The 23029-nt window shown below is 44.2% G+C and overlaps 1 protein-coding gene across 3 annotated transcripts in view; it reads right to left on the reverse strand.

The window, feature by feature from the left end:
* The window catches only part of CD99L2 (CD99 molecule like 2), a 495976-nt gene that overhangs the window by 223822 nt on the left and 249125 nt on the right, over positions 1–23029 (reverse strand). For 2 of the 3 annotated variants that reach the window (XM_085608025.1, XM_085608022.1), the window contains exon 4: positions 3940–4005. The exons of the other annotated variant lie outside the window; for it this stretch is intronic. In XM_085608025.1, the coding sequence (XP_085464151.1) occupies positions 3940–4005 (66 nt within the window). The remainder of the gene's footprint in view (positions 1–3939; positions 4006–23029) is intronic. 3 annotated transcript variants of the gene reach the window in all.

Raw genomic sequence — 23029 nt, forward strand, 5'->3', positions numbered from 1 at the left:
CTGCTCTTCGATTTCACTGCAATCATAACAGCAAATAAACAGAATAAAAAAGGCACAGCTGATAAATGCCAGACCCTTTCGATATACGTGTGCTCCCGCTTTCCCCCAAGCACAATTACCAAAAATACAGAAAGAGAAAGAGGCAGACCCGGTGTGCAGAGCTCCCGGACACAGGGGGTGGGGCGATCAATAAACACAACGCACTTCTGGCCTGCAAAATTCGTCTGGCGAGGCAGCCAACCCGCTGCCAAGTAAAACAAAAAGCACTCACTTCCACCAGCCACAGTGACAAATACAACGGTATGCTTGCACCCTCCACGCTCCAACTGAGTGAGTAAACCTAAATCATGATGTAAACATGGGAAACATTCAGATTAAAGTAGTAACCACCTCCCCGAATAAACACAGTAGTGAAGGGAGTGACAATATAGAGGTTTGCGTGTAATGAGCTGACAATTGACAATGTGGCAAGATAAGAGCAAGATTTACAGCTCTGTTTACAACAGAGCTCTGCAAACCACGAGCACTGGGCCGGAGTGCTCAAACTTAAAGAAGGAAGTAGTGCTCACAAACTCGGAGTAACAACACATGTAACAGGGGCAGGCCTTGAAAATGGGCGGAGCTTTTAAACCCATATGCTGAATACAACATGTCTCACAGAGACAGCGCAAGTGATGCCAAGGCGAGACCTAAAAAAAAGAAAGTGGCCGGACTTTCGAAAAACACATGCCAATACAACTACTAGTCATTCTGAGACAGGACCTGGGTGAGTGTTCTTCTAGACAGTGCCACAGAAGTTACAATAGTACATCAGATGCTTCAGAGTTTTCTGGATGTGTATCCAACTAATGACTTCATACAAATCGAGACTCCAGATCAATAATTAAATCCTCCTGATTGGGTTTACAATCTAAGAGTACAAATTGAAGGGGACATACCACATATTATCAAAGCAGTCTTCTGGACTCAATTATGCAATGAAGATGACATCATCCTAGCTGAAGAAGACTCGCCCCAGCTTTCACTGGGGAAGAACCTCGGGGGTAGGAAGTGATAAGGGTAGCCTTCTCTACCAAAGTACCTGAATATACAGGGTAATGTATGCCAGTGAATGAGCCTTGAGACAAGCTCCAGCTCTATACAGAAACCAAGCGTGGAGGAATGAATACTAGTTCACATGTTATTCCCCTACTCCGTGAACCACAATTCATAATACCCTTTAAAACCAGAAGCAAAACATGGTATCAAAGCAATGATACACCAACTGCTGGATCAAGGCATAATTGCGCCTTGCCTTTCACTTATGAACACACTCTGTAAACCAGATGGATCCTATATAATAGTCATACTATAGAAACCTGAATTCTCACACCCAAACATATGTAGTGCAAAATGCACATAGCTCAGGTTTAATGCTGAACCTGGTACGGAAAAAACCTAAAACTACCCTGGATATTTCCAATAGGGTTTTCAGTCAAAACATAGCGCCTGAAGTGAGTAACCGAATTCAGTTTCGAGGGAGTGCAGTTTTCATTTCGACGTTTGTCTATGAGCTATAATAATAGTCCTGGCTTGTTTTCACCACGAATAATGGAGATCTTACACCAGATCCTGAGTAATTGTCGTATGTTGATGATATCTACCAACTGACGATGACTTGAATCTACACCTTACAAGGGTAAACAGACTAGTGACTATGTTAAAATCACATGGTTACAAGTTTAATTTCAAGAAATCGAAGATCGCCTACCTGACGGTGACCTTCCTTTGATGTGAATTCTCCAGTGAGGGCAAGGGTTTAATTCCAGACGTACTCGAGAAGTGCGGTATTGCAGCCTCCCGACACTTTGAAAAAGTTGCAATCCCTGTTGCTTAACTTTGGACGTACTTATTTGCCTCACTATGCACAAAGAGTGAAGCCTCTATATGAAATGATATCTCCTACATTTTGCTCCAAATCATGGCTGAACACACATACTGATATCTTGCGTGCTCTACAAGCAGGTATGCTTGAGAAAAAATATTTCCAAACTAAGGACAATAAAACAAACCTGGTTATCAGTTATACCCACTCACTGCGGTTACACCTACATAACCTACAATGAAGGACAGACTGTCCCCATTGCCTAGAAATCTCACTTGTATTTCCTGGCTGAAGCACGATTTGCTTCCATTGCAGAAATCAGGATGGCTGTACAAACAGCTAGTCTGAAGGATTGCCGTTTAGGCGCAGGTAAAACATATAGTTATTGTTTTTCCTGTACCAGCAATAGAAGCGGCCACGAAGGCAAGCATTCCTATTGCTCATGCCCTACACTCGAATTGGGTGCAGTGGGCCTCCTCTTTGAGTGCAGTAGACGTACATTTTCAGTATGATCATTCTCTTCGTACACAATATTTTCTCCAATATGAATGGGATACTGCTCTGACTCCAGATTTTTTACCTGTTGAGTCTTACCAAAGCATCTTTTACACAGATGGCTCTTCTCAACCTGTTGTAGGAACCAAATGCAAGTACACCATAGCCTGCAATGCAGTGCAAGGTGTAATGAAGGATGGTGAGCTCATTCCACAACGCACCCACACCAAACTCTTAGGTGACAGTACTGCACAACATGCAGAGTTGCATGCCCTGCTATTTTCATTATAAAAGACTGACTCATCAGCTCCCACACTCATTGTGTCAGACTCAGCTTTCTGTATGCAAGGTTACAATGACGATTTGCAACATTGGCGGCTGAATGGATTCAAGGATTCAAAGGGAAAGCCTATCAAAAATAAACTGCTTTGGGGAAAGGTAGCCGTCTTACGAAACAAGATTCCATTGGTCCATGTGAGGCACACTTTAGGTCATCAGCGTACTGGTATTCACGCTAAAGGGAACATGGCAGCTGACCACGCGTTAGGAACTTCAATTTAGACTGTCCGAGTAGATGTCCTAACCAGATCTCAAACGAAGATCGACACAGATATTTAAACAGACATGAATGCAACTAGGCAAGTTGGGAAACCTTCTGCAGGTTTTCCTTCCAAATACTCCTACACCTTAAACTGAGATAACATTCTGGCAGTTACGATACCAGGAGTGGGAGAACGAATAATACCTAATAATCTGTCCAGAATAGAATTGATCAAAGCAGCACACCTTGTAGAGTTATGCCAAAGTCATAACTTACACAACAACAGAAAACCCTGCTGCCTCTTCTCATTGACCAACCTTGTCATGGGTTAGCTAATGAGAGGAGGACCTTCCCTAACTCGTTACAGAGTGGGGTCAAGAAGACGTACTGATTCCACCGAAGACTGTGCCGAGTTAGGGATGGGTGCTGTCAGCCCTCCTGAGCACTTTAGCACTTAATCCCGAAGTGCACAGGGATAACTATTTGTGACGCTTCCCCTTGCCATGAGAGAGAGGACCTTTGTAGAATAGTTACCGGGCTAATGACATCATTGCCATCAGGGCTAGTAGATCTTCAGTTCACAAAACTTGGCTCAGGTTGCTAGACCATGATATGTCTAACAGGCAGACCTTTTCTTCAACCTGACAGACATTTATTGTGCTTTGAAAAAGCAGGCCACCTCTGTTACTATGGACCCAGGCCTTACCACTGTAAAGAAAAATGGGACATGGAATTTGCAATGAAGTAAACTGCATTTTCTAAAGTTAATCATGCTGTATGTACTATGTTAAGAATGACCTTTGCATGCAGTCTTAAATGAGTGAATGCACGTTTATTAGTGCAACTGTTCCAAATAACATGTTTCACTGGGACACATTAATTTTCATCGGCTCCGCATAAATATGTATGCCAAGTAATTCCTTTGTAGGAACACAGAGTTGGCATTAGTTTTATTTAACAAAATAAGTTACCTGTACTATCACATGCATAAGGAAACGTGCAAAAAAAACAAAAAAACAACGAAGAAGCTGAAATTTACCTGCTTTCTTTGGAGGGGCTTTAGTGGCTGGTTTAGTGTCAAAGTAGTCAGACAAGTCAAAACCACCTGTTAAACAAAGGTACATCACAGCTCATTAAACACAAAACGAAGGCCTGCACACCCAACTCTACACTGGATCTAGGTTACCTGTCTACAATAGTATTTCAACCAAAAACTATGAGGGACGTATCGCACAATAACTCACGAACCACAACTTACTTGTTTAGCAAAAAAGGCCACTTTATTAAGACAGGTGCCAATGATAATTTTCTGCAACGCATTTTGCCATTATCCAATGAAATAAAATTCCCCAAGTTTGTCTTCACCTATCCACAAAACATACCCCCAATGTAAAACCCCACTCCGAACCAGAATACTGACCCCTGTGTGCATCTTCTCCTAATTCTCATTTCCTGTTCACGTGACTGATCCCCCTCCCCCTCCCCCCCCCCCCCCCCGTTGGAGGATGGACAATCCCGCTCAAGGCTGCCCACCCCCCCCAGCAAAAACCCACCTACCCAAGGTCACTGTCTGGCCTGAAAAATAAAACAAAACCTGTCTTAGCATGGCAAGAAAGAAAATAATGCAGGCTTTTCGCAAAAGGGGAATAAACATAGTGGCTCCAAAGAAAAAAAAGGGGGGGGGGGTACCGACAGATAGAAAAAAGGGGATGGGTGGGTGGGACAAAAATTCTATGGCCCCCTCCTCCCCGCTCCCGGGGGCACAATGACTTTCCCGCCCTTCTCTCCCCCTACTGTGGAAATGTGGATTTTCCTAATCAGTTATGTCCCCTATCTTGGACCCCAACGGTTCTATATGCATGTTACAAGTACATGTATGTTCCCTCCAGTTCCAGTTTTTAAGACGCAAACATATGTGTGTCTACCGTCGACATGTTCTCTGTCAGATCCGCCATCAATGGGCTGGATATTTGATTCCTAAGTATGAAAGGCCACCGACTTTATATGGCTAAGTTACTCCATTTTTACAGTTCAGGCAAGTAGGCCCGATTCTGTCCTCAAAGCCTTTCCCTGCTCTCTGTCTCTGACAGCTTCAGTTTGAGCTCGCATCTGTATCCATGAACTTTGTCCTACTCCCTGTGCAGCTAACGGTGCCTGCCTCGGCCAGTCTTCGCCTGCCTGCCAAGAAGCTGTATTTCACCTTCGAATTATCTATTTTGCTCTCCAGCCGATGCATTCCTGTCTAGTGATTTAGGTAAACATTTCCTTTAGCTCACAAGCAAAGGACTCAGCCTTTCCGTCCTCCTGCAAGTGATTCATAGCCCTGTTGCCATGGATTATTTTCTGCCCCTCGCATCTCATATAGACACTTAGGCGCTTGTACACGCGCACACAGTTAGTATAGAATAGATTCTGTCCGAGAGTCCTTCCTTGTGGATAACATAGTTCTCTAAACATAGGATGTTAGATATGATTTGGGATTAGGTTGACTTGACCCCCCAGACTTCTCGTCTCCACATGTAGAGCTAAATGTCAAGTCCCCTTCACCCCCTAGTTGCACGTCACTCACACGTCATACTGCTGCGCACGCATCTATGTTAAGTATTATCGTATAGATCCACCTATGTAAGATAACCAGAGCCAATCATGTTTCTTTTATTCCTTATTACGCCTAGTTTCGATTACGTACCTGTGATGTCACTTTTCTTATCAAATGTTACGCCTTCTACATTCGTTTCATTGTAATGTACTTATTATAAAAATGCATGTCTGTCAATAAAGTATTGTACTTCACTTCCTGAACCCTCGTGGTGACGGAACCTGAAGGCCGCGACTCGAGTCGGCCATTTTTGATGGAATAAAGCCCATTTAGAAAACCTCTTATACCACGGATTCTGCCTCTTGTTATTTTGAGCTATTTTACTTTATTTAAAGATTCCGTATGAAATTCAGTCCGGTAAAGAAGATTTTATTTACCACATAATGGCGCCCGAACAGGGACACTTTCTCATCTCACGCGCCGGCGGTGCGTTGCAGGCCCGGTCTCCTGCCACAGCTGGACGGACCATAAACGCGTACCAGCAGGATTTCCTGTAAGCTCCCTCCGGTCAAGCGGGGGCGACTGAGGCTGCGATCAACCCAGACGAGGCGGTGAGAAGTGCGAAGTATCCCGACCAGAGCCTAGCTGAGAGAGCAAGATCCGAGGTATACAGAGGCCCACCAGGTTTCTCGAAATCCCGATGTCCAGAGGGTCCGCTGTCCGCAGTCATCGAGTCCTGTCCATTCTCTGAGGCCTTCCGTTTCAAGGAGCTACTCGGTGAGTACCATCGCCGGGGAGGCGTGTTGACGCGCACATAGGTTGTGCCGGTCAAGACGGATTTGGGTACACAAATCCGGTCTGCACTGTTTAGCAGTGTATATGTACTGTTTAGCAGTATATCAAGTATTCCGAAGTATGCAGTTATTGTCAAGAATTCAGCGTGGTGATTAGTTAGGCAGACTGTCATCATTGTCGGTCATTGTTAAATGTTTAATGTTTAATGTTTTTCAGAAATGTCTTGCATATTGTGGTATGAATGATTGTTCATTGTACACTGTTCATTATTGGGGTTTTTTTCGTATTAAGTAAGTTCAAGAGTAAGTATCAGATCAGTTGTCAATATGCCGCTCTTCTCGAAGTTAAGACAGATTACTACCAGAAAAGGGGTGCTTGAAGAAGCAGTTCCTATTCCTCCTAGGGACACTCCAGGGCATTTTATGTACCATAAGCATGGCTTAGATGCCATATTGTTTCTTGATCTATGGGTAGATTATACCAAGGAATTGCCGGAAAGTCAAAGGTGGCCCGTAGCGGGAACCTGGGATGCAGAATGCATCCTGAAAGTGGAGGAAGAGTTATGGAAAAGAAAGGTCAGACAGTCACAGAAAGACGCTGTTGAGTTATGGCGTAAAGAATCTCATAGACGAACAGAAAAAGCACGTAGACAAGAAGAGAGGAGTAAAGAAAGTTCAAATAAAGTTCAAGAAAATCTATTAATTAAGGAAGGTATCCGAGTGAAATCAGAACAAGTAAATAGACAAAGAAATGCCCTTATGAATGGTATGTATCCCCTTCTAGCCGAAGGACTACCTAAGGCTGCTCCAGAGATGCCAAAAGACTTGCCACCCCCATTATTTCCAATTAAGGTACATCCAAAGGGGCATCCCAGAACCGCAGAAGATGTTTTTCTTTCCTCATATCTAGACGACGCAGCTCCCGAGTATGCTAACGCCGCACCACATAGACCGTCTGGTGTAGGTGTTCAACGTCGGGATCAGGTATCTGTCCCCGTGCAACAGCAAGTCCCGACACAAGCTTCGGCAAGCACATCTGTTTCCGCATCTGTCTCCGCAGTCGACTCTACAGAGGTATCGACACCCATAGTTGCTGTGTCACGTTCAACGAACCCATTCACACCCGACGCCCCAGATGGGGCCACGGGAGGTGCTAGCATTACCTTTACACCACCTAGAATAAATAAACTTGTCTTTCAAGAGTCAGCGCATTCACGTACACCTAAATTCGTAAGTGAACGTACGCTTAAAGAACTCCTTGTAAATTGTAGATATGACCCGGTAGTTGGTAAAGAGGATGAAATGGTCCTGGCATCATTACGTATCAGGCGAGCCGCAGAGTATTTAGCAAGGTTACCAGGAATGACTACGCATCTAGATAACATATATCATTTTGTTCAAACAGGACGAGATCCAGGATGTATTAACAGAGCTATGGAATTCCAGAAAGTAGAGATACAGGGGGAACTGTTACGTTTCCTCATAAACTGTGTGATCAGAAATCAAGACCGTCCGGGGGTAGACCCGAATGCAATGCTTATTCTTACAAGATAGAGTCAGAATATATCAGAAGGGAGACACGATAAGCAAAATTGTATAATAGCCATGTGCCGAAAAATCCGTAAAGAAATAGAGCGTATTCATGAAGAGAGATTGGGAACAGACGAGTTCGAGCAAGATGAAGTGTCCGAATCAGGGAATTCCGCAAGACAGTCAGAGACCATAGCCTATGTAGGCAGAGGAAGATCCTGTGAAAATACTAGATGTTTTTCTGATCCCATACACTCAGTATGCCCAAATAATAGCAGAACGTATCCGACGCCTATTATAAATCTGAAGTCTCCTGAACATTCGTTTCAAGCCGCAGATAAAATACTACGAGAACGAAGGGGTTACCACCTCCTCGATTCCATGGATGAGCAAGAATTAGCCAGATCAGCTGTTCACTGGATTGAAAGTCCTGAAAAATATGGTGATGAGACCGTAGCACACACGTTTTTTAATCTCAGTATAGATGAACAACGTTTAGCTGGAATCTATATGATTCAGCAACTCCTCATATTATATAAGAGCCAACATGCTGACCCTGGTCCTTTACCTGATATATTAACGGAACTACTCACGAACAGATGGAGAGGTTCTAGTAACAAGCTAATTAAAGAGATATTAGTGTCACGTAAGCAGTATGTCCTTTTTGTAAGTCCGGATTCTCTCTCGCCGCCTCGCAGAGAAAGAGCGCCGTACTATATGGATAGACAAAATCCCCTACGAGAAGTGCACCCAATAAAAGGCGAGGACAATGAGTTTCACCGTGTATTTGTTTACACACCCATATCAAAAATGGAATTATTAGAAATGAAAAAAGTAGTACCTAGTCATGACAAAGACCCAGCGGGTTTCCACCGAGAAATTAAAGACATGTTACTGATGGGAGAGTATACCTTTCCTGATATTATGACGATATTAAAGGTGCTTTTGCCTGCTGGCATTTATGAAAAACTGAAAGAAAAAGAGTGGGAAGTGGGTGACCAAAAGATAGACTGGACAGCATTAGCAGAGGAAGAAAGGGGCCGAACTGCAGGTTCAGGGCTCGGGGATAAAGTTAAACTGTTACCAGGTTTACTAGTACAGGTACTGCCACGTTTATTAACTACAAAAAAGGAAGATTGGGGTGCAATCACAGCCTGCAAACAAAAGCAAGATGAAGACACAAGCGATTATTATGCTCGATTTGAAAAATGTTTTGGTATAAATAGTGGTATAAAAGCAAGTAGTGACTCATATCCACATTTATTTGTGACAAAATTAGTGGAAAATGCATTGCCTCCAGTAAAGAATAGAATATTGAAATTCGAGAGTACCTGGCAAAGTAACACTCCGTCGCAAATGCTACAAATGTTACAGTATCATCACAATAGAATTAGGGATGAACAAGAACACGAGCATAGACGCATGAAGGATACAAAAATGAAAATGCTAGTTTCTCAGACAGTACCAGCAGATGGTCACAAAAAGGGTGTGACACATTCTGGTGATTCTGCAGTTCCTGTAAAAGGAACCTGCAATTACTGTAAACAACTAGGCCATTATGTACACGATTGTCCAGTCCTGAAACGTAATATAGCTACAGGTATTGCAAAGGAGAGACCACGATTAGTTAGACAAGATCAGAATGAACAAGGAGCTATGCAGCATGGACAGTCCATGCCAGTTCAACAGCAATCCATGCCAGCCTCACAGCAACCCATACAGTTTGTGCCAGCTGCACCACCGTTGCCTGCTACTGCCACACAAACCACAACACGACAAATGTATCAGACTGCACAGTATGAATACCCTGAGTATCAGCGTTACGCATGAACCAGCCTAGAGAGGGAAGTTGACTTACCGCTTATCGAGATTCCTGTAGATCAAGAAGGACCTTATGTACATAGTGAATTATTAGGTCAAGATAGAAAATTCTTACTCGATACAGGGGCAAGTCGAACAACCATAAAACGTAGTGAAGTTCCAGGGGCACCCCTCTCAGGCTCTCAAAATGTTTCCCTTGGTTTTTCAGGAAAACCTATTGTTAATGAAGTATCACAGCCTCTACCACTTACGATAGGACCTTTGACACGAACTACAGATTTACTGCTTACTAAATCATGCCCAGAAAATCTGTTAGGAATTAAAACTCTGAAAGCACTAGGAGCCATAATATGTTGTTCTCCGGAAGGAGTAAGGTTGTTTTTACGTGATTTTAAAGGTCACTATGTGTCTAGAGACATGGATCCCCGACTACAGACTTTACCAGTACATCTATGGGCACAAGGCCCTACGGATGTTGGCTGCATGAACATTACACCCTATCGAGTCACACTGAAAGCAGGAGTGGTACTACCACGAATGCGACAATACAAGTTACCGCATGATGCTGTAGTGGCTTTGCTGAAAATCATTGATGAGCTGATTGCCCAGGGAGTAGTTGTAGAAACAGACTCCAATGTATGTAATTCACCGATAATTCCGATTCTTAAACGAACTGATCCTACTGCCCCACCAGTGTACCGATTGGTTATTGATTTGCGTGAACTAAACAAGTGCATTGTACCACAATTCCCTGTGGTCCCTGATATATCATCATTGTTGACAGCAATTGATTCCGAAGCGACATTCTTTACTGTAATCGATCTCAAGAATGCCTTTTTCAGCGTCCCAATAGATCCGGAAAGCCAATACTTGTTCGGATTCAGTTTAAATGGGCGCAGCTTTAAATTCTCACGCGCTCCCCAAGGATTCACAGAAAGCCCCAGCATCTACAGCCAAGCACTGAAACGAGAACTTGACAGTATCCACATGCCAGTCAATACTGCACTGCTTCAATATGTCGATGATCTGCTGATCACCGCAAGAAGTGAACCTGAATGTGAGAAAGCATCACTGACAGTTTTACAATTTCTAGCCGAAAAAGGGCACAAGGTGTCCCCCTCTAAGCTGCAATTCTGTGCCCAGCGAGTTGTTTATCTTGGACACTCGCTGGACAAGGAGGGGAGGCAGCTTACACCCGACCGCATTCAGTTGATAGCTAACATGCCAATACCCAAGACACAAAAGGAGGTGCGGGCTTTCATAGGCCTCACTTCATATTGTAGGCAGTGGATCCCTCAGTACGCATTTCTAGCAAAACCACTCATTCAGTTAACCACACAGGAGGCAGCCACATCGACTGTTCTCCCTTGGACTCAGGAACATACACAAGCTTTTGAAAGCCTAAAGGAAGCTTTATGTCAAGCACCTGTTTTAGCAACACCATGTTATAGCAAACATTTTACACTCTTTGTTACAGAACGCGAAGGTACTGCCTTGTCAGTACTCACTCAGGATCAAGCAGGATCACGCAAGCCATGTGCTTATTTCTCCAGTACATTAGATCCCGTAGCTCAGGCTTTGCCTGCATGCCTGAAATCAGTGGCAGCGACAGCTTTAGCAATCAGACAAAGCGATGCCATAGTATTAGGACACCCATTGACAGTACAAGTACCACATGCAGTAGAAGTTCTTGTGAACCGAACACAAACACAACACTTGACCATAGCAAGACTTACCGGTTATGAACTGACATTGTTTCAACCACACATAGAGATCCGACGGTGTAATACATTGAATCCTGCTACACTATTACCTGTAATTGGAACAGACCCACTAGCTCATGATTGTGTTGAAATCATAGAAATAAAGACGAAACCTAGACAAGACTTGACAGATGTTCCATTGTTAGATCCAGACCTGACGTTGTACGTAGATGGATCGTGCATGAGAACAAGTACAGGAGACTTAGTGGCCGCGTATGCAGTCACAACAGACACTGAAGTTATTGAGACAAATTGTATAGATACTTTGTCAGCCCAAGCAGCAGAACTTATTGCTCTAACACAAGCCTGTATTCAAGCCACAAATAAGAAAGTTAATGTATACACTGACTCACGTTATGCATTCGGAGTTGTACACGACTTCGGCGTGCTGTGGCGAGAGAGAGGTTATTTAACCTCCCATGGTGCCCACATTCAGCACGGACCCCTCATTCATGCCTTGTTAGACGCAATACATCTACCCACTGCTATATCGATTATGAAATGTAAAGCACACACGAAGGTTACTGATACCATTTCTCAAGGCAATGATTTAGCTGACAGAACAGCTAAACAGACTGCTCAGAATAGCACATTAGACATGACAAAGCCAATAGTTAAGACACCAACACAGTGTATGACAATTAAGGATCCCGCACTTGACGTAATTGACATACAGACACATGCCACAGCAGAAGAAATAAAGAAGTGGACTGAACTAGGAGGGATCCAGACAGATCAAGGATGGATGACGAAGGAGAAATCTGTATGGTTTCTCCCTGATTCCATGGTTCAAGCCATTATAGCTACAGTTCACAGTCCAGCACATTTAGGAGAGAAGGCTATGCTAGACAGCATTCAGCACATTTGGTTCAACAAACATTTACGAGCAGCAGCTAAACAAAAAGTTCGTACCTGTATGATATGTTGTCAGTTTAATCCAGGAAAGAGTGTTCCCGTAGAGCAGGGTGGATTTCAGCCTCCTGACCATCCTTTTGAAGTCCTCCAGATGGATTATATTCAGATGGAACGTTGTCGAGGATTCAAATATGTTCTCGTAGTTGTTTGCGCTCTCTCCCGTTGGACAGAGGCGTATCCCGTATCAGATTACACTGCCCCGACTACTGCCAAACAGCTAGTTCGAGAATTCTTCCCACGGTACGGTTTACCACGTGTTGTATATTCAGATAACGGCCAGCCTTTCTCATCCGAATTAATGAAACATGTCTCGCTTTTGTTGGGATATCAGTGGAAATTCCACTGTGTCCGACACCCCGAGGCAGCAGGTCTCGTGGAACGACATAATCAACTTTTAAAAATCAGACTGTCTAAAATATGTCAGGAAAAAGGTGTGGACTGGATAGTAGCTTTACCAGTTGCGCTATTTTACATGAGGATGGTAGCACACTCTCGAACAGGGCTATCCCCTTATGAAGTGATCTTTGGTAGACCACCGAATATGTGGGGGACGCCTATACCCCGTAAAATAACTGATGTTGACTGTAATATGCTGACAGATTACCTGGCTTCCTTGATGTCTGCACTACAATCTTGTCGTTCACAGGTAATCGCAGCTTTTCCCGACAACACCGAGGTGAAACCTCATGATGTAATTCCCGGCGATTATGTTCTCGTCAGGAATTTTGATCGGAAAACCCAACTGGAGCCAAGGTGGAGGCTTCCTAAGTTGGTCCTGCTGACAACCAGAACAGCTGTGAAGATCGAAGGGAGAAAAGGCTGGGTGCATTCCAGCCATATAAAGAAATTTCATGGACTTCCTCCGGACACAAACAATACTCCCCGTGTGTCTTCCCCCATTGACTCAAAGCTACCTTTGGCTGAAGCCAGTAGCACCGAACTCTATAAGCAGAAACTCAGGTCCAGATCCAAACTGTCGGACGATTTGATTGTTTAAGTCCTCTCCAAGGTGAAGCGGTTGAATCTGTCCCGACATGTATCCCTTAGGTCTGAATGATGTAGAGTCCAGAATCATAATGAAACGACATGCTTATTGTAAATTACTGCGTAGCCACTGTGTTGTGACTTTATTAATTTTGTTTTCCGTGAGTTTTTTAATAGTTACTGCAAGCATATTGTTGCATATGTATTATCCTGTTTCTAAACGTGCTTTCAATATAACTGATGAACATTCTTTTAGTGACCTACCCCCACATGAGTTGTCCTATAGACTTGCGCTGCGCAATAACACATTCATTAGTATGTTGCATCATTCCCATCAGACTAGTAATGCCACCAATTGTTGGGTGTGTGGCCGACTCCCTCCCTATCAGAATTATGAAGGAGTCCTGCCATTCTTTCCACATCCGTTCACACACAATGGCTCCTGTGGAGCATGGTTTAGTTTATTAAATTCCATAGACCCAGACACAGCAGTTTATCAACAACATTGGATATGGGGAAATCTGAATCTAGTTTTATTCAAAGTCTGTCACCCTAATAAGGAGGGTCACCCCAGTAGAACAGGAACTGATTTAGAAAATGAAGTGTATAAATTAGGTAATTTTACGCCTAATCTTATGATTTTGAATGTCAAAACCGAAGTTGAACTAATTCTGCCCACTATGTCAGTATTTCCAGTTAAGGGTGAATTATGTGTAAGAAAAGTTGGTTCCATACACATGGGCCATAGCCAATGCGTTACTACAGTAGAATATAGTGATCAAGGTAAATCTTCATTTAGAGCTTCTCGCCATTCTTACTTTATATGTGGTCAGACTGCATATATGCGTCTGCCTCTAGATTGGGATGGTACCTGTTACATAGCATTCCTTTTGCCACCTGTTTTTCTAGCTCCCCCTGATTATTATCGAAATGTTCATTTAGTACACAATAGAGAGCGAAGAGATCTCCCAGTTGTCGATTATACTGAGACGGCATGGGACAAGTATGTAGATTTCAATAAAGGTATCTTTCCCTATATAGGTACAATATCAAATAGTAAGCTGATACGCAGACTCACCAAGACTCTTGAAGCTGTAGTAAACGAGACTATAGCCGCCCTAGGCAATCTGACAGAGGAACAATCAGTGATGAGAATTGTTGTTCTCCAGAATCGTCTTGTCCTTGACGTCATCCTGGCCGATAGGGGCGGAGCTTGCAGGGTCATCGGATCCAGCTGCTGCATATTCATACCAGAAAATTCGCCATCTGTATATAAAGCTATAACACGCCTTCATAAGATTGTAAGCCAGATACACGAGAATCCAGGCACTTGGACGTGGTCCGGGTGGTTTTGGAGTGTGATATCAGCCTGGGGATGGAGAGTTCTATCCTTCCTAGGTATTGGCCTTCTTATGCTTTTCAGTTGTTGTTTATGCCTGCAATGTGGACCAGCGATTTGTGGTCTGTGTGCCACATCATGCATTCCATATCACAGTTCTCGTTCAAAATGCCGGAAGAAGAAGGAAGAAGAAATGATGCTCCATGAGCAAATCGATGGAATGATGAAGATTGATATCTCTTGAAGGGCAAGTAGGGGACAAGGAGGGAATGTGGAAATGTGGATTTTCCTAATCAGTTATGTCCCCTATCTTGGACCCCAACGGTTCTATATGCATGTTACAAGTACATGTATGTTCCCTCCAGTTCCAGTTTTTAAGACGCAAACATATGTGTGTCTACCGTCGACATGTTCTCTGTCAGATCCGCCATCAATGGGCTGGATATTTGATTCCTAAGTATGAAAGGCCACCGACTTTATATGGCTAAGTTACTCCATTTTTACAGTTCAGGCAAGTAGGCCCGATTCTGTCCTCAAAGCCTTTCCCTGCTCTCTGTCTCTGACAGCTTCAGTTTGAGCTCGCATCTGTATCCATGAACTTTGTCCTACTCCCTGTGCAGCTAACGGTGCCTGCCTCGGCCAGTCTTCGCCTGCCTGCCAAGAAGCTGTATTTCACCTTCGAATTATCTATTTTGCTCTCCAGCCGATGCATTCCTGTCTAGTGATTTAGGTAAACATTTCCTTTAGCTCACAAGCAAAGGACTCAGCCTTTCCGTCCTCCTGCAAGTGATTCATAGCCCTGTTGCCATGGATTATTTTCTGCCCCTCGCATCTCATATAGACACTTAGGCGCTTGTACACGCGCACACAGTTAGTATAGAATAGATTCTGTCCGAGAGTCCTTCCTTGTGGATAACATAGTTCTCTAAACATAGGATGTTAGATATGATTTGGGATTAGGTTGACTTGACCCCCCAGACTTCTCGTCTCCACATGTAGAGCTAAATGTCAAGTCCCCTTCACCCCCTAGTTGCACGTCACTCACACGTCATACTGCTGCGCACGCATCTATGTTAAGTATTATCGTATAGATCCACCTATGTAAGATAACCAGAGCCAATCATGTTTCTTTTATTCCTTATTACGCCTAGTTTCGATTACGTACCTGTGATGTCACTTTTCTTATCAAATGTTACGCCTTCTACATTCGTTTCATTGTAATGTACTTATTATAAAAATGCATGTCTGTCAATAAAGTATTGTACTTCACTTCCTGAACCCTCGTGGTGACGGAACCTGAAGGCCGCGACTCGAGTCGGCCATTTTTGATGGAATAAAGCCCATTTAGAAAACCTCTTATACCACGGATTCTGCCTCTTGTTATTTTGAGCTATTTTACTTTATTTAAAGATTCCGTATGAAATTCAGTCCGGTAAAGAAGATTTTATTTACCACACTACTTATGACCTTCCCTCGCGCGCCTCCCTGATTGATCCCCTATCCTACACCTGGGTGGCCGCTCCATTGTGCGAAGCCACCCAGGGGGAGACCTGGCTCGCGCCCTGCACCCCCTGGGTCCCCCCTTACCATCCGTTTCCGCGACTAGCGACAGACATTTACCAATCATTAAAATCCAACTTAAGACACTAAACAAATGTGAGGCCAGGATTCAAAACGTTCGCCATGGCAATCGTCTGTCACGGTTAAGGAGAAAAACACGTCAGGTACCATATTCTATATCAAAGCAAAATGAGGAAAAAGATCCCCCTTTTTATACTCAGTGAAAGACTTTCTAATTGATGTTACCATTCTAAATATTCAGGCAGTCCAATTCATTTTTAAATATATTGGAGTTGGGGGGGTCCATGTGGGTAACGGTTTGTGATTTTCACGGAAATATCTGCGTAACTCGTTTTACAGTCGGTGCAGTCACTTCCTGTCTCCCCACTCGGATCATAGGCCGTTGATTGGGCGGGATTTGACATGCAGTCACAGTGGATATGTCTCCCAGTGTAGCGCTGACTGTTTAAGGGGAGGGCCCAGGACAGAGCTCAACCTGCTGTACACATTTTGAGTGGCCACTGGAGTGCAACCTAACGTTTCCGAGTGACTACAGAGTACTGTAAGCTTGTGTACTGCGACGCTGTGTAAGAAGGCTGTAGGAGCTCTTGCTGCTTACAACAACTCTATGGCTGGGTGTCAAGAAAACAAATATGATTACCATCAAATTAACTCACTACTCACCCATTAAGAATTAAAACAAGAATAATAAGCATGTTAATGAAGGAGACAATGCAACATGTATTATAATAACGGAGCTGAATGTATAAATACTCAAATAGCAGGATATTCAAAATCCTAATACAATAGGCAAGTCAATGGAGGGAAGCAATAAATAGACCCAATTAATCACAAACAAAGCAAGCATAATCAGGCAGAAAAATGTAACTATGGAACGTTGTTACAGCTTAAGAAAACAATTTAATGACTAAAGCAATACTGAACAGCTATTAGAAGTTTTAAAAAAATGTAATTAAAAAAGCAATAACAAGCAAACCTATTATAAGTATCAGCGTCCGAAAGACGATACCATTTCCTTAATACTCGCTGGTTATGACTCATTCTGTGTAATTTAACACTGGAAACTCTTATGTTACAAATACATGAACAATTGGTTTTCTAATAAGTAGACAATACATTAACAGTTATATAGATCTGAAAATCGTCTATGGGGGTCAGGCCGACCATGCTCCAAGAGTCCACACCTTAGCGAGCTCAGGATCAGAACAGAGTACAGCCACTCTCTCACCTGACAATGGTGATCCACTTTGGATGGAGCAACAAAAAAGAGCCATGCTGTGATGGATTTTGAGTGGTACGGGTGGGATTCTTTCCAGCAACCTTCGTGAGGCCAACACCTGGCCTGAGGTACTGCGAGCTGCGCAGATCCAACTGACCCGATGTGGTCATGGGCAGGATTATTTCTGTGGACTCTGTGAGGCCAACACTTGGGTTGCAGTGCTGCGATCTCCATAGGTCCAATTGACCCGATGGTGATCACCTGAGACACCTGTCCAAAAAAGGGAGGTGGGCAACCTTATGAGCATCAGGACTTTGGTTTCTGTTGGCAATTGGCATATTAGGGATAACCTCAGTGTGGTGCAATTTATCTGGGACTGTGGATAGCTCAGAGGAGCATGGGTGACACCAGAGAGAAGGTGCATTGTGTGATGGGGAGGAACTGAAGTTTCTCCACCGCTGACAGATTCTCTCCCATACCACCTTCGCTGGATAGTCGTCCAGATTCCTGCAGCTGGAAAATGTATTAGTGCGGCCCATGGTCTGGACTCTTGACAATGTGGAGCAGAATCACCTCTTCTGACTTTGCACTGTGCTGCTGCCATGGTGGCAAAGAACATGGTTAAAGAAAGATTTTTCTCCTCATGACTGAGACCTTCTATATAAAAAAAGTCACATTTTATGTAGAAGTACAAGAAATGGAATTGTTAATGAGTGACCAGACCCAACCCTTGTTCAATCTTTTAGAACAGTGTTTCCCAAGCTGTAGGTTGTGAGACGGTTTTTGGTAGGTCGCTAAAGTCCAAGCAGCAAATAAAGATGTCTTAAATTCTGCATTTATCTCTTCACATTTGCTGTGCTTCAGGGACAGAGGTCAAATGACAGGCTATGGGTGCTGACAAATTATTTTTTTTAACATGGGGATTGGTGTTTACAAACCCCTCTAGCTCTGCGGTCAGAGAATGAAAGGTAAAGTCAATTATGTAACAATCTTGCAGGGGTAAATGATTGTGAAAGGAAAGGCTGTGGGATGTCGTTTTTTCATAACGCACAACTAATTTTAAGCACCTGTAAATGAACTGTACACAATCAGCAGTTAAAAAAGCAAAAATGAAGCACTTTTTTGTAATTCTGAAGCGTGATGGAAGCGAAGATTGTATTGGGATCAGAACAAATCAAGCCACATTTCCTTGGTGATGCACAAATGATAGCTAATCACTAAAACCCAATATCCACACATTACAACTTGTGAGCAATATAGCTTTATTAGTAAAACTGAATGTCTGTGCAAATTTAGTGGCGATTTCAATGGAAAATATGCGGTCTGTAAATGACAGTGCGCTACCACACAATGCTTTAGTTACATAAAAAATAGCCCGCCTCATGTCCTTTTAAAGCTAGGTTGGTCACAAATGTTTGTCGTTCTAAAATGTGGGATGTGGTTCTAAAATGTTTGGGAAGCACTGCTTTAGTGAACAGAAGGCAGAAGAGAAGAGAGCGGTCAGTGGCACTGAGCAGAAACTGGAGGGCCTGGCCGGTAGAGTGATGACAATGAAGGCAGTAGAGGAGGAAGAGGAGGCGTAAGCTTTTGGAGTTGCAGCAGGAGCACAGCCATGAGGGGATCCTAAGAGCTTACAGACGTTCCTCAATAAAGTGTGCCATTTGGTGCCACGTCAAGAGGCACAGTGAAGGCTGTGATGGTAGCAGAGCAGAAAGACAGGATTCTACTGGTGGGAGGGAAACCGAAGACGGTGACTGCTCTTTCCCTCCACAATGGCTAGAAAAGTCAAGCGGTCGCGTGTCAAGCAAGCTTTACTACAGAAGGGTTGTCAAGCACCGGTGGGCCACTCAGTGCACTTCAAAGTGGTGCATGAAGGGAACCAGAGTGACTACTGGCACGGACTCCAAAAGCTGCCTGTTTGCCAGAGTGAAGGACGCATTGCCAACCCCACAGTGTGTCTGTGCATGGGCATGCCTTTTCAGGGGTGTGGCATTTTCACGTGTAGCAGAAAGTTTCTTGTTTTCACTCTGCTGTCCTTCTCCCCATCAGCCATTGTGCTCAATACTTTGTTAGTTGTAAGTGGAAAAACATACCTAGGTGTTATGACTATTATTCTCTTTGTACCCGTATGGTTTACTTTGTTGGGGATGATGGACTTTTATCATTCGCTGTGACGACAGTATACAATGGTTGGCGAAATGTTTCCGGCCAATAAACAGATTTAAAGCTAGAAAAGTTTCCAAATTGGATAAAATATTTTTATTTGACCTCAACGTTTGAGCAAAAGTGTTTCTATTTTGTACTAGGTTTGCCTTCTCAAGGATCTAAGAATCACCATGCAGGTTTCTGGTAGACTACCAGTTTTTCATAATATTTTCTTTGGCCACCATAAGCCTTCCCTACGGCCCTACTTACTGCTCTTTCCTAGTAACACACAAATGATCTTTTGACTGAAAATATTATTTCTTTATTAGGTGACAAAGTTATATCACATTTTAGGATGAGAATTATTCGAATTTCATTTTATTTACATCACTCTGACATCAGTGGGCAGTCGAGAAACTTATGACAAAATTCCGTGTGGGGTTTGAAACCGCCAACATTTCCCAGAGACTAGCAATCCAATTCTTAACATTTTGCGTGGAGTCCAGTATACTTGCATCAGAACTTTTGACTTAAACAAGACTCTTGACATATTGACAGGATATCTGTATTTAAGCTGCAAGTGCTAGATCTACTGGGTAAAGTATTGGCCTGAGCCAGTTCCCTCCCCAAAGCATGGATGCATACAAATATAAAAGAACAGGTTTAAGCTCACCTGTTTATGATCAAATACATTACAGTTTTGTAAACGGTACATGTGCGATGATACTTGATACAACAAACAAACCCATCTAAGCCAGTATGAAATAAAAGAAAAGAAATCTGAAAATACAAACTTCGGTCAGAAAGGCAGAATGTCTACTGAGTAAACAGTTACATGTTTAGATACCGGTCCTGGCTTAGGGGACTGGGTAGATGGTCTGAGTACAGAGTGTGTCCAGGTCTGTGCCACTGTTATTCTGCTGCAATCAAATCCGGGGCATAATGACCTATGATCCTGAGGGCGATTATGAGGGCTTTGAAAATCGCTGTGTAACATACAGAGCCAAAGTAGAGACTAGGCGATGGGGCTCATGTCTTGAAAGTCTGGTTAGCAGCCAAGAGCCTGCATTCTGCACCAGCTCACCAGCAGCCACCAAATGGATGACGCGTCTCCCACACGTCATGCCCTTGAGGGCTGTGATACGCCAAAGGTCGGCAGCGTGTTATTGGCACCATCCAAGAAGTTGCGCCACTTTCTCCTACAGAGTGCTTCTTTCCCCTTTGAGAGGCTCATGCTCGGCTTGGTGGCCTCATGCATCTCCTCAGTCGAGAGCGCCCGCGGGAAGTCATCATTGACCAACATCCTTAAAAATTCCTCAGCTCCCTCATCATCTTCTATTTCCCCGGCCCCAGCCTGTGCTTGCAGGTGCCTGGATAGGTAGTCCGCTTGGTTGTTTACACCCGGGCGATATACAACCTCAAAGGTGTAAGGTTGGAGCTGCACAGCCCACCGCTCAATGCGAGGGGGCCCATTCCCGGCTGTGCTGGCAAACAGCAGGAAAAGTGGTTTGTTGTTAGTCACAACCCGGAACTGCTGCCAACTGGCCCGCCAGATCGCCAGTGCCTTGTGCTCAATCTGTGCGTGCCTGGTCTCTGCCTGTCAGTGCCCTACTCACATACGCAATGGGGACCCAGGACCCCATGTTCTTCTCTTGCATGAGCACGGTACCAAGCCCAATGAGGCTTGCATCTAACACCAACTCAGTCCTGCATTTTGAATTAAAATATGCCGTGGTGGCATCTGCCAGCAGCGCCTCCTTCCCCTTCCAGAATGCCAGGTCAATGTGGGAGTCCCAATCACACAGAGCATCATGCTTCATGAGGGCTCTTAGTGGCTCTGAGCGGGTAGGTAAACTTAGAATAAAGCGCCAGCAGTAAGTGATTACCTTAAAGAAACTCCTCACCTCAGATGCATTCTGCAGGATAGAAGCGTTGCGGATGGCATCAAACTTCTTTCGGTCTACCTGGAGGCCTTCACATAAGAACGCGATCCAGCAATTTCTCCACCAGAGAACACAGATGGAATGGCACCCTCCTGGGTTTGAGGACCATGGGTCTCACAGTCTTGTCAAATAGTAGTTTTACCTTTATGTCTTTCATACATACGCCCCTGCACCTCTAATATCTGGGGGAATTCTTAGAGAATGTCCCCAACATGCAATTCATGTACCTGCTATGCAAAGAAGACTAACCCCAAATCGTCTAGAGTATGGTACCCATTGAGAGTGTCTGTGCTGCAGCTGGTTACGTAAAATTCAGCACGGGTCGATAGTTGAGCGGTCGACCGCCCTAACTGGAATCTGGCGGCGTAGCGCCCGCGCTAGGAGTACCGTGCTGTAATCAGCTAATGGATATTTATCAAACTGCTTGTGTGTCTTTGTGAAATAAATTAGTCTGGAGCTGGGCTGTGACCCCAAGGTTATGTGTGTACGCTTCCAGTTCTGGTGCTATGTAGCAGTTTTAAGATCTTCTTAGAGCTTCTCATTGCTCAAATGGGTGTAATTTCTGATATTTATATGTTTCCGTCGTCTTCATTGCTTGATTTTGCTTGCGAAAAAAGTGTCACTCATAGTTGTTGAAATGTCACTCATAAATTACGCTGAAATTATAAAAAAATGTCACACATAGCAATTTGATACATTGGCAGCTCTGCAGCAGGCTGTAAGAGTAGCCTAAAAAACACATATGGCACAGAAGTTTTTACTTTAGAACATAGTGGCACTCTCTCGGGTACTTACTTACTCCTGATGATGAATGACGTCTTGTGGCAGCTGAACTGGGCTGCGGCGACGAGCTGGGATCGGATCCCGCGTGGATGTGACTGATACTGTCTCTGCGCTGGTGCGGTGACGTGAAACGCAAGCAGCTTAGACAGCTCCAATATTGCTGCACAAGTTCGCCGGCGACTCAGGAGGCCTGCCTCACTCGAGTAAGCCACAGGTAGGCCTGAGGTCGTGGGTCGAGTGGATCCCATCATGCTGCTTTGAGCAGCTCTCAGCCTTGCCATCAGCACTTAGCAGGCTGTTGACCGAGATAATTCAGCCGCGGCCGGCTTCGGTGGGAATCGATCCATTTCTCAAGATCCCCACGGCGACATGGTCCAATAGCTCAAAGCTGGCTCCCAGGCTTCCGCGCAGTTCTGAATTATGACATTGTCTAAAGTGCAGCCATAACTTTGTGAAATGCCACCCGCTCGCACTGAGGGCGGCAGGTGAGCTCAGCAGGACTGCAGGACCTGTGGCTCCTTCCCCGCCTTACCCTGTGTCTCTGATGCACTCGTAGACAAGGCATGAGCACTGACTCCTGTGAGGTCGTCGGCAGTTATGCGATTGCCAACTCTGACCTTGGGGTGTGTCTGCCTACAATAGAAAATTTGAAGCAAGCAGAGTGCAGCTGCGGGCAGATCCTGAGCTAGTCCTCTAGCCTGTTGGGAGCATTGCGCTCTGCCAGACTGTAGCTCGGTCACGCATTAGAGCACAGCTCCGCTTGTTAGGCGCTA

The sequence above is a fragment of the Triturus cristatus genome, chromosome 5_2 (genome assembly GCF_964204655.1).
Source record: "Triturus cristatus chromosome 5_2, aTriCri1.1, whole genome shotgun sequence".
In the NCBI taxonomy this organism is placed as follows: Eukaryota; Metazoa; Chordata; class Amphibia; order Caudata; family Salamandridae; genus Triturus; species Triturus cristatus.